General features: G+C 42.6%; 1 protein-coding gene across 13 annotated transcripts in view; it reads right to left on the bottom strand.

The window, feature by feature from the left end:
- The window catches only part of LOC112215828 (voltage-dependent L-type calcium channel subunit alpha-1D-like), a 98,980-nt gene that overhangs the window by 38,422 nt on the left and 48,303 nt on the right, over positions 1-12,255 (bottom strand). For all 13 annotated transcript variants that reach the window (XM_042299279.1, XM_042299277.1, XM_042299280.1 and 10 more), the window contains exon 7: positions 10,231-10,427. In XM_042299279.1, the coding sequence (XP_042155213.1) occupies positions 10,231-10,427 (197 nt within the window). The remainder of the gene's footprint in view (positions 1-10,230; positions 10,428-12,255) is intronic.

Here is a 12,255-nt window from a genome sequence, read left to right as displayed (position 1 = left end):
CCCCTGACATCTCTCTTTGCAGTGACTCTCTCTCTAAGACTAGTGTGGGTGCAGGCATTTGATGTAGCCATAACAGTAACACAGCTCATTTGTTGATGAACACTATACATCTAGTTGTGTTTTTGTTTTGGCTGGAGCAAAAGCCTGCACCCACACAGAAAAGATTGCCCACCACTGCTATAAGGAAGTAATGGATTCGACTTCTGCTTTACTTTACTGCAGCGCGCCAGCGGCAAACTTTACTTTACTTCAGCTACTTTCCCAGCATTTGAAATTTTTTGTTAGAAGAGGTCAATTTATACAGTATAAAAGCCAAGTATAAGTGTTAGTGAACAAGTGTGATTGTAGATTTATTTCATTAAAGTTCGCTAACGTAAGCTATTAAGCTACTAGCGTCAGAGTTAGCCGCGACTAGCTAGCTATAACCACAGGGTTTTCTGGAACTACCTGTGCAGTTCGTGGGTGCAACAATTCCCGGAAGAAACTACAGGAGTGGTCAAGACAGGAATGTTTCAACCACAAGCCACAGGCTACGGAAAAATGTTCATGCCCACCTTGGTTTTCTTTTCACAAGATGCTTGTGACTGAAGTTGACAAGACACAATGGCTGAGGGCTTTAATCTGAAGAAGCCACCAAACAACTTGTTTGTGTGCGCTCATTCCACTTCCTCAACGAGCAACCCACCATGGAACACCCCTATCCAGAATTGTACCTTGGGTACAACCGAGCGGAATCGTGATCAACAGGCAATTGTAGTTATGTTATAGCTAACGTTAGTTCATGCATAAGCAAAATGTGGTGATGCAGATTCCTGAACGAGTCTCTGCCTGCCCCTTAGTACCTATTAGTATTTATTAGGATCCTCAATTAGCTGCTACCTGGGGTTCAAACAGGACTAAAACAATACACCATTAATCAAGTAATACATCATACAAATGTACATTTCTCCATATTTACACATTTACAATAATACAATATAGGAGCGTGTCTCCTCAACAGTCTGTGTTCTGCCGTACGGTGTTTCATCTGAATGTTCCTGTTTCACACACAAGGGAGGTCAACTCGCAGATGGCAAAATGTCAGGATACATGTCGAACGTGCAATCGGGCGCTTGAAGGTGTTCCCAAGATCCTTTCACAAACTATCCCCATCAGTCTGACACCAAAGTACCAACAAAATCCGGAAAATCCGTGCTGGTGAACCTGAGAGGGGAAACTGGTAAACAACTAATCCCAGTGGCTAGTCGTATACTCCACTGGCTGTGATACAAACAGGTGGTGAGAGTCTGGAAGACTACTACTGTAAATATGTTGTTTGTTTCCTCAATTGAAAATGTACATACTTTTGGCCCTGTCCGGGGGTGTCCTCGGATGGGGCCACAGTGTCTCCTGACCCCTCCTGTCTCAGCCTCCAGTATTTATGCTGCAGTAGTTTATGTGTTGGGGGCTAGGGTCAGTTTGTTATATCTGGAGTACTTATCCTGTCCTATTCGGTGTCCTGTGTGAATTTAAGTGTGCTCTCTCTAATTCTCTCTTTCTCTCTTTCTTTCTCTCTCTCGGAGGACCTGAGCCCTAGGACCATGCCTCAGGACTACCTGACATGATGACTCCTTGCTGTCCCCAGTCCACCTGGCCGTGCTGCTGCTCCAGTTTCAACTGTTCTGCCTTATTATTATTGGACCATGCTGGTCATTTATGAACATTTGAACATCTTGGCAATGTTCTGTTATAATCTCCACCCGGCATAGCCTGGTTCCTCTCTAGGTTTCTTCCTAGGTTTTGGCCTTTCTAGGGAGTTTTTCCTAGCCACCGTGCTTCTACCCCTGCATTGCTTGCTGTTTGGGGTTTTAGGCTGGGTTTCTGTACAGCACTTTGAGATATCAGCTGATGTACGAAGGGCCATATCAATAGATTTGATTTGATTTTCTGATCCTAACTTTTGAAATGTTATTTACTTATTGAATGTGAGAAATGTGATAATGTTACTTCCTACATCTACTTAGACAATGTGACATAGTAATAAACAAGTGCAAAAAGATTCAACATTGTTTCTTGTTTGCTCTGTAATAAGTTTAATATGACATCAGAACACGCATATTATATTACGGCATAAACATTATAAAATACTGTGGTGTATTATCAGGGCGGATTGAAGACAGAGATTAAATCAAACAATGGAAGGAGATTTCCATGAATTAACCATTTTTAAAACAGATTGTGTCATTTTACCCCATCACACATCTTTGGCATCTAGTTCTTGAGAATGTCCAGATATTTCTGTCATAGCTGCAGTCTGCCCTGAGAAAACTCATCTCCCAAAAAAGGCAGCATATGTCCAAAGCAGAACAGTCAGGGTCATTCTACTTGCTGCCTTGTGAATTTGTTGTCAAACGGTATGTCCAGTATTATCTGTTCATATGGGGTCCACTGATGAGGTGGTTTTTGTGCAGTACATCCACAACTGAACTTTTAAGTAGTACCACCTTGGCCCATTAGTCTGCATCACAAATTCCCCCTCCTATCTCAGTGACATATCCTCTTCTCTCATGCAGGGATTGGACAAGTGAGTTGGTCACTGGACACTTCATTTCCAGCAGCTCTGTCGTCTATAATGCCACCTGGACTGGCTCCTCTGGGCAGACCACCAGACCTCTGTGAGCCACCTCAAACTCCTGAGCCTGCACAAACCCGGTGCCATTGATCTCATTCTCCTTTCCATGTTTGGTGGCCATGTTTCCCCGGAAGAAAGGATGCAAGTGTTTGTGGATGAATTTTGCAGAATTGGTGGTGATGTGCACAGCAGTGTTGTGCTCGAGACCACCTAAAGCGAGACCAGTTCAAGACCAAGACCGGAGACAATCGAGTCTGAGTCTGGGGGGATCGAGTCAAGACCGGGAGGGTGACAAGGGGTCCGAGACAGAGTCAAGCCCGAGACCAGAATTATACGAGTCCAATTCACTACCATGATTGTCATTTTGTCAAATCACCACCATAATAAGAGTTCAAAATGTCCAGTATTTCTGTGTTCATATTTCAGAACATATGGATTCTTTATACATTCAGAATAGTGAAGAAATGCAGGGAGAATAGAGCCACTCTACAAATGATTACTAACCCTAACACAGTGGGGAACAATCAACATCTTCAGAGAAGATTATAATATAATTATTATTATTTTCAAATATGTTTTGATTTAAAAGAGTTAAAGCTGAAGAGGAAAAAGATCCAATCAAAATTTTTCATTGCTGGTCTCCGGGGAGGTAAATCTAGCTAGCTTAGTCAGCCATTGGCTAGGCCATCAGAAGCTAGAAAAAGGCATCTGCCGTTCAACTGTATTAGGGCAAATTTTGGAGTGACAGTAGAATTAACCAATCTCATTTTGACTTAGTGGGTGGGACCGTTTTTACAAAAACGTATGGAAACTTCTGCCTTGAAGGGCAACAGGTCATTGTTCAATAGCGAGCATTAGTTTTCCCACGGTCTAGCTAGCAAGATTTTGTTGTTGGCTAGTTTGCAGCAGGTGTTATCAAAGAGGATGTTGTTGCTAATTTGTTAGCTCCTCCCTTTTCAAAAAGACGGTAAGTTTCAAATGATCATCATCTGGTGAATGGAACTGTGCTTTTTTACTGCAGTGCGCTAGCTGTTAGCCATCTCTTTGAAAAATAACTTGTGTGTGAAACATTGTTGCATTTAAAGTGGAACTGACAGCAGTTTAGCGTACATGAAATCATATTAAAATATGTTCATATACACCTCCAGGATGAATATGACACAAAAAATTCTGATAAGCGACCACTTAGATATATTTATTTTCACGTTTTCATAAATTCTTAGAAAGTTTGGGAAATCTATAGTCCTATTGATAAAACAACCATGAAAATGTAGGCTCTCTCTCCCTCAGTTATGCACATCAACAAAATCAACAACTAATGCTAGCCAGAGCAAGATAAGCTAAAATCTAACAAAGGAACATTAGATAAACCCTCTCAAACTTTTTCAGCTTGTTGGCCGTCAAAATTGCATTGATAAACAATGGGGAATTGTAGCCTCCTCGTCCTTCTGCAGCTTGCCTGCCAATGTATGTTTGTCCTAACCAAGCACCCAAGCTAACTGGCTAAAGTTGGCTAACTAGCTATTTCCAGACAAATGAGACAAATCTAACCATTTTACTCGCCGTAGCAGAGCGTTCTTGACTAACTATTACTTTCTTTGCCTACGATTACTGACACCTGTCATATTCAGCAGGTGTTGTGTGTTCAAAAATTCATCAGTTGTTCTGCGCTCTGGCACACTCAGACAAGAGTGCTCTGAAATCAGAGGAGACAGCCAGAGATAATTTGTGAAACTCAAGAGATATGCTAACTGTATAACAGTCATTCAAGTTCTTGCTAGTTAACCAAATTACATCTGTTATCTCTACCTTTGTATAGCCACCGAAAAACGGTATGAGGGGGAAAAGTCAGTCACTCACCAACTTCTCCAATGGCATAACATGACATCCTCCTAGCAGCTAGCTAGCTATCTAGCTAATGTTAGGCTTTGTGTTTTTAGCTTGTTACATACAGTGCATTCGGAAAGTATTCAGATCCCTTGATTTTTTAAACATTTTGTTACGTTACAGCCTTATTATAAAATGAATTTTAAAAAATACATTTTTTACACACAATACCCCATAATGACAAAGTGAAAACAGATTTTTCCAAATTTTTGCAAATGTATAAAATAAAATAAAACGGATACCTTATTTACATAAGTATTCAGACCCTTTGCTATGAGACTCAAAATTGAGCTCCGGTGCATCCTGTTTTCATTGATCATCCTTGAGATGTTTCGACAACTTGATTGAAGTCCTCTTGTGGTAAATTCAATTGATTGGACATTATTTGGAAAGGCACACACCTGTCTATATAAGATCCCACAGTTGACTGTGCATGTCAGAGCAAAAACCAAGCCATGAAGTCAAAGGAATTGTCCCTAGAGCTCCGAGACAGGATTGTGTCAAGACACAAATCTAGGGAAGATTACCAAAAAATGTCTGCAGCATCGAAGGTCCCCAATAACACAGTGGCCTCCGTCATTCTTAAATGGAAGAAGTTTGGAACCACCAAGACTCTATTCCTAGAGCTGGCTGCCTGGCCAAACTGAGCAATCGGGGGAGAAGGGCCTTGGTCAGGGAGTTGATCAAGAACCTGATGGTCACTCTGACAGAGCTCCAGAATTCCTCTGTGGAGATGGGAGAACCTTCCAGAAGGACAACCATCTCTGCAGCACTCCACCAATCAGGCCTTTATGGTAGAGTGGCCAGACGGAAGACACTCCTCAGTAAAAAGACACACGACAGCCCACTTGGAGTGAAGGACTCTCAGGCCATGAGAAAAAAGATTCTCTAGTCTGATGAAACCAAGATTGAACTCTTTGGCCTGAATGCCAAGCGTCACGTCTGGAGGAGACCTGGCACCATCCCTATGGTGAAGCATGGTTGTGGCAGCATCATGCTGTGTGGATGTTTTTCAGCGGCAGGGACTGGGAGACTAGTCAGGATAGAGGGAAAGATGAACGGAGCAAAGTACAGAGAGATCCTTGATGAAAACCTGCTCCAGAGCACTCAGGATCTCAGACTGGGGCGAAGGTTCACCTTCCAACAGGGCAACAATCCTAAGCACACAGCCAAGAAAACGCAGGAGTGGCTTTTGGACAAGTCTCTGATTGTCATTGGGTGGCCAAGCCAGAGTCCGGACTTGAACCCAATCAAACAACTCTGGAGAGATCTGAACATAGCTGTGCAGTGACACTCCCCATCCAAGCCAGACAGAGCTTAAGAGGATCTGCAGAGAAGAATGGGGCAAACTCCCCAAATAACGGTGTGCCAAGCTTGTCGTGTCATACCCAAGAAGACTTGACGCTGTAATCGCTGCCTAAGGTGCTTCAACAAAGTACTGAGTAAAGGGTCTGAGTACTTATGTAAATGTGTCGTATCAATGTTAAATTTGCCCTTGGTAGTTTGATTGTTTTGAAATTCCCAGCCGTAGTTACATTGGTTTGTTTTTGTCCAGAATATTGAGTCATGGAAACTGAAGCAGTGCATCCCGAAAGGAGGCAGCTAACAAGGTACCAGGCCAGTTGTGATTTACAACCTGATAGGAATATTTTTTGGACTACCAAGAAATGTATTGGTGAATATATGAATTATGCATTGAACTGCATTCATCTATTCTGCCAACTGCCCTAATGTACGTCATGGAACGTTGAGTCAAATATAACCTATTTTTAAAACTAAAGTTAGTTTTGTAGCATAAACTGGGAATTTGATATTTTTTACTGATATTATGATTGTCTGTTTGTTTCATTTCTGCAAAGTCGTTAAAGCGCTGTCAGTTCCACTTGAAACTATAGGTCAATGGTTACTTTGGGGGGGGCTAAATGTGAAATGTTTTTTTGCAATGGGAAGTAATAGTTGCACATTTCGATTGGGAAATGCTTAATGGTTGTGTTTTTGTATTCTTATGATTGGGACCTACTGGCTTATTATGTCTGAGTTTATGGACTGGTTATCCTTTAACATCATGCTGTGTGTGACTGCTGTCTTTCCTTCAGCTCTATGTAGTGGTGTAGTGATGCCTGGATTAGTGGGTATACTCACATTTTGCCAAAAACGGCCTGCCCAGCAAAGGAAAGGCACCCTGTGTGAAAATTCCTATGTTTTCCTATGTTTTTTTTAATGAGTTTTCCTATATTTTTCCAATTATTTTCCCACTAGAAAAAAAGACAACAGTTGATGGTCAAAGCGCACAAAAATGCTTAAGCCACATCAATCTGATTGGGTGGGCCCGTCCATCTCTACGCCCCTGAAGCAAACAGTGCATGATGACAATTGCACATCACAAATAGTCTCCTAACCAACACTTCGGACTAACCTTTTTGAATACCTGGTTTGCAGACCCATTGTTGCCTTAGTTAGCATTTACTGGTAGATCTCATGAGTTGAAACGTCATTCCAACCCTACCAGCTACCAATGCCATTCTTCTGTGAGCTGCTCCATGCCAAAACCAGGTGGGAGCTGCAGACTCTTGCTGCCTGCAGATGATATTCCCCTGAAACTAGGCTGTGTGCAGCGCCCATGTAAATATATTTCACTGTGCTTTGCAATTGTGTAGGCTAATTTGTGTATAATTTCTCTATTGTACTGTAATTGATAACTTGTGTACCTCCACAACACTACTTTGATACGCATCAGTAGGGATTACGAAGTGTGTATAAGCAATACCCGCTGCTTGGGGTCATTGTCAAGCTTTAACTTCCTGACTGATGTCTTGAGATGTTGCTTCAATATATCCACATAATTATCCTTCCTCATGATGCCATCTAGTTTGTGAAGTGCACCAGTCCCTCCTGCAGCAAAGCAGCTCTACAACATGATGCTGTCACCCCTGTGCTTCACAGTTGGGATGGTGTTCTTCGGCTTGCAAGCCTCCCCCGATTTCCTCCAAACATAACAATAGTCATTATGGCCAAACAGTTCTATTTTTGTTTCATCAGACCAGAAGACATTTCTCCAAAAAGTATGATCTTTGTCCCCATGTGCAGTTGCAAACCGTAGTCTGGCTTTTTTATGGCGGTTTTGGAGCAGTGGCTTCTTCCTTGCTGTGCGGCCTTTCTAGTTATGTCGATATAGGATTTATTTTACTGTGGATATAAATACTTTTGTACCTGTTTCCTCCAGCATCTTCACAAAGTCCTTTGCTGTTGTTCTGGGATTGATTTGCACTTTTCACACCAAAGTATGTTCATCTCTAGAAGACAGAACGCGTCTCCTTCTTGAGCAGTATGAGACGGCTTCGTGGTCCCATGGTGTTTATACTCGCTTACTATTGTTTGTACAGATGAATGTGGTACCTTCAGGCATTTGGAAATTGCTCCCAAGGATGAACCAGCCTTGTGGAGGTCTACAATTTTTTTCTGAAGTCTTGGCTTATTTCTTTAGATTTTCCCATGATGTCAAGCAAAAGAGGCACTGATATTGAAGGTAGGCCTTGAAATACATCCACAGGTACACCTCCAATTGACTAAAATGATGTCAATTAGCCTATCAGAAGCTTCTAAAGCCATGACATAATTTTCAGAAATGTTCCACGTTGTTTAAAGGCACAGTCAACTTAGTGTATGTAAACTTCTGACCCACTGGAATTGTGATACAGTGAATTATAAGTGAAATAATCTGTCTGTAAACAATTGTTGGAAAAATGACTTGTGTCATGCACAAAGTAGATGTACTAACCGACTTGCCAAAGCTATAGTTTGTTAACAAGAAATTTGTGGAGTGGTTGAAAAACTAGTTTTAATGACTCCAACCTAAGTGTATGTAAACATCGGACTTCAACTTTATATTTATTGTATTTCAATGCAAATTCAGGGGCACTTCTGAAATATTTTGGGGCACCCTCTGGCACTGGATGAGCCATCCACCTCCTCAGCCACACAGGTGTCTTCACAAATGTTGTCTGAGCCTGAGGATGAGGATGAAGAACCATTTGCTTCTCCCCAGCAGGATTCTTCAGGTGTATTGTGTGCATGTGTGTGTGTGTGTGTGTGTGTGTGTGTGTGTGTGTGTGTGTGTGTGTGTGTAACATACACAAAATAAATAATAATCATTTTTTACTCAGCTGGTCTCGGGAAGAAATGACAAGTCCTCACTGTCCGAGACCTAGTACAAATGTATCCAGCACAGGCACTTTCTTTGCTGAACCTTCCTTGCGTCACACCAGACCTCGGACAAAGCCTGCATTCTCGTCTCCTCCTCTAGTCTTTCCTGTTGGTGTGTGTTGACCTTCACAAACATTTCATAGAAAGCCATGCATTCCCAACATGTTAAAGTGCCATCGTGTGCACTGTTTATTTGCGGAAGGTCCCACGGGACTTCCCGTAGGTGTAGTTCAGATGAGTTTGGGAAGTAAATGAGTGAAATGTGTGTCCTGCAACCGAACACACAGGAACAAGTGGGAAATAGATAGCTACCACTAACTAGCTAGTGTGGTATTAATCTCACCTTCCACATATCGCTGTGGCGTGGCAACAGGATTTCCCCCAAACCGCAATGCAGGTGAAACCAGCAGTCAGTACCTCGCCCTCCATGCTAGCTAGCACCCATGCTTGGTGGGACTGGCTCCTCAGACTGGCTCGGCTCGACATCGGCTTTGCGGAAGATCCACTTATCTTCGTCTCCGAAGGACTTTGCCAGAACGGTCCCAACTTTATCGCTGTTTAGAAACTGGTAGGCTTCTTAGCTTTTTAAGTTTTTCAATAGCCTGATCATCAACAGCAAGAGAGTCAATGATTTATGCATATATTTTGGCTCACTTTATGGACGGTCACAGACGGTTTATATCAGTATCCCAGCCAGTGATGAGTCCTTCTGGGAGGGGTACTGTTTGTCTGTCTCTTCTGATGAATTGACTTTGGGAATACTTCCACTTTATACTTTGGGGATCCATCCCAGTCTTAACTTGTATTAGTAGCATTATTGCAGTTTTTGATTCAGTTAACAAAATGAATGCAGAAATATGCTATTGACAGGGTTTCTAGTGGAGCGCATATGAATTATGATAATGCACGACCGCGGGGGAAGTTGTATCCATAGTTTCCGCATTTCTCTTCCGTGTTTTAAAAACCTTCGAACATGAGGTGGATAACTGCCAATCTCATCTCCCCATTCCTCCTCCGTGTTCAGTTCCCTCTCAATCCCTTTCATGTCTGTCGAGTGGCTGCATCTCTCTTCCACTCCCAATGTCACCTTCACCCCATTCATGGCTTCATTAGCACGGCATCACCATAGTAACCGGCACATGAACGAGAAGAGAGGACAGTACCGATAGAGAGGGAGGGAGAGTCATTTGGCGGAGAGAGAAAAGGAGGGAGAGATGGAGTAGAGACGCAGGGGGATGGATAAGTTTAAGAAGAGAGGGAGAGATAAGCGGAGGAAAGAGGAAGGGAGGTAGAGATTGGGCAGAGAGGTAGGGTACAGACACAGGTTAAGGAGAGAGGGAGAAATAGGTGGGAGGTCAGAGAGGGGAAGGGGGAGTATGTTTGTGTACATTATTTCTGCAAGTTGGATTTGAGTGGAGCTCATCCAGTGTTAGCGATGAAGCTAAGCTAACACTGTTGAAACCTCTGTTACTGTAAGTAGAGAGAGCTTGCTAGTTGCTAGCTGGGTGTGGTTCATAAAGCAGCCTCACCCAGTACAGAACATCAGTCCAGCCCTCCATGGTGATACACTGGAAAACAGTGAGCATGGCAAACAGGAAGTTGTCAAAGTTGGTGATGCCACCATTGGGCCCGTGCCATCCTTCCCTACACACAGTCCCATTCATCCTGCACTGGCGCCCATGGCCTGACACCGCACACGGAACAGGCTCCTCCTCGGCCAGAATACCTTTAGTGCATATAGAGAAAGGGAGAGAAAGGTAGGATGTAAGGCCGGAAAATAACTTAGTAAACAATGATGCATCGCATCAGATGCATGATTTCAGAGTGCGTTTGCCATATGAGAATATCAAATACATCCTGTGGTGTAAAAAGGCACTGGGACGCACAGAAAAGTGTGGCTTCTATAGGTATAGTGTACATGTATACAGTGTTAACACATAATTCTCATAGCACACTAGCTCATCAGAGGCTCTCTCGTTCTCTCTCTCACACACACACACACACCCCCGCCATTACACGCCACAGTCCCTAACTCTCTGCTGATGTTGCATATACAGTGCCTTGCAAAAGTATTCATTCCCCTTGGTGTTTTTCCTATTTTGTTGCATTACAACCTGTAATTTAAATTGATTTTTATTTGGATTTCATGTAATGGACATACACAAAATAGTTCAAATTGGTGAAGTGAAATGAAAAAAATGACTTATTTAAAAAAATTGTGGTGTGTGCATATGTATTCCCCCCCTTTGATATGAAGCCCCTAAGATCTGATGCAACCAATGACCTTCAGAAGTCACATAATTAGTTAAAAAAGTCCACCTGTGTGCAATCTAAGTGTCACATGATCTGTCACATGATCTCAGTATATATAAATCTGTTCTGAAAGGCCCCAGAGTCTGTAACACCACTAAGCAGGGGGCACCATGAAGACCAAGGAGCTCTCCAAACAGGTCAGGGACAAAGTTGTGGAGATGTACAGATCAGGGTTGGGTTATAAAAAAAACTCAGAAACTTTGAACATCCCACGGAGCACCATTAAATCCATTATTTAAAAATGGAAAGAATATGGCACCATAACAAACCTGCCAAGTGAGGACCGCCCACCAAAACTCACAGACCAGGCAAGGAGGGCATTAATCAGAGAGGCAACAAAAAGACCAAAGATAACCCTGAAGGAGCTGCAAAGCATAGGACCACTTTAAGCCGTACACTCCACAGAGCTGGGCTTCACGGAAGAGTGGGCAGAAAAATATAAGCAAACATGTTTGGTGTTCACCAAAAGGCATGTGGGAGACTCCCCAAACATATGGAAGAAGGTACTCTAAAATTGAGCTTTTTGGCCATCAAGGAAAATGCTATGTCTGGCACAAACCCAACACCTCTCATCACCCCAAGAACACCATTCCCACAGTGAAGCATAGTGGTGGCAGCACCATGCTGTGGGGATGTTTTTCATTGACTGGAACTGGGAAACTGGTCAAAATTAAAGGAATGATGGATGGAGCTAAATACAGGGAAATTCTTGAGGGAAACCTGTTTCAGTCTTCCAGAGATTTGAGACTGGGATGGAGGTTCACTTTCCAGCAGGACAATGACCCTAACCATACTGCTAAAGCAACACTCAGGTGGTTTAACGGGAAACATTTAAATGTCTTGGAATGGCCTAGTTAAAGCCCAGACCTCAATCCAATTGAGAATATGTGGTATGACTTAAAGATTGCTGTACACCAGCGGAACCCATCCAACTTGAAGGAGCTGGAGCAGCTGGCTCTACAAAGTATTGACTCTGGGGGGGTGAATAGTTATGCACGCTCAAGTTTTCTGTTTTTTTTGTCTTACTTCTTGTTTGTTTCACAAGAAAAAATATTTTGCATCTTCAAAGTGGTAGGCATGTTATGTAAATCAAATGATACAAACCCCCCAAAAATCCATTTCAATTCCAGGTTATAAGGCAAGAAAATATGAAAAATTACTAGAGGAATGAATACTTTCGCAAGCCATTGTAAATTATCGATCGGTAACCTAAGCCTGTCTTTTTATGCGGTACTGACATG

Source organism: Oncorhynchus tshawytscha, linkage group LG16 (genome assembly GCF_018296145.1).
Source record: "Oncorhynchus tshawytscha isolate Ot180627B linkage group LG16, Otsh_v2.0, whole genome shotgun sequence".
NCBI classification, from domain to species: Eukaryota; Metazoa; Chordata; class Actinopteri; order Salmoniformes; family Salmonidae; genus Oncorhynchus; species Oncorhynchus tshawytscha.
Note: the sequence above shows the minus strand (reverse complement) of the source record. Positions and strands in the feature narration are given on the sequence as shown.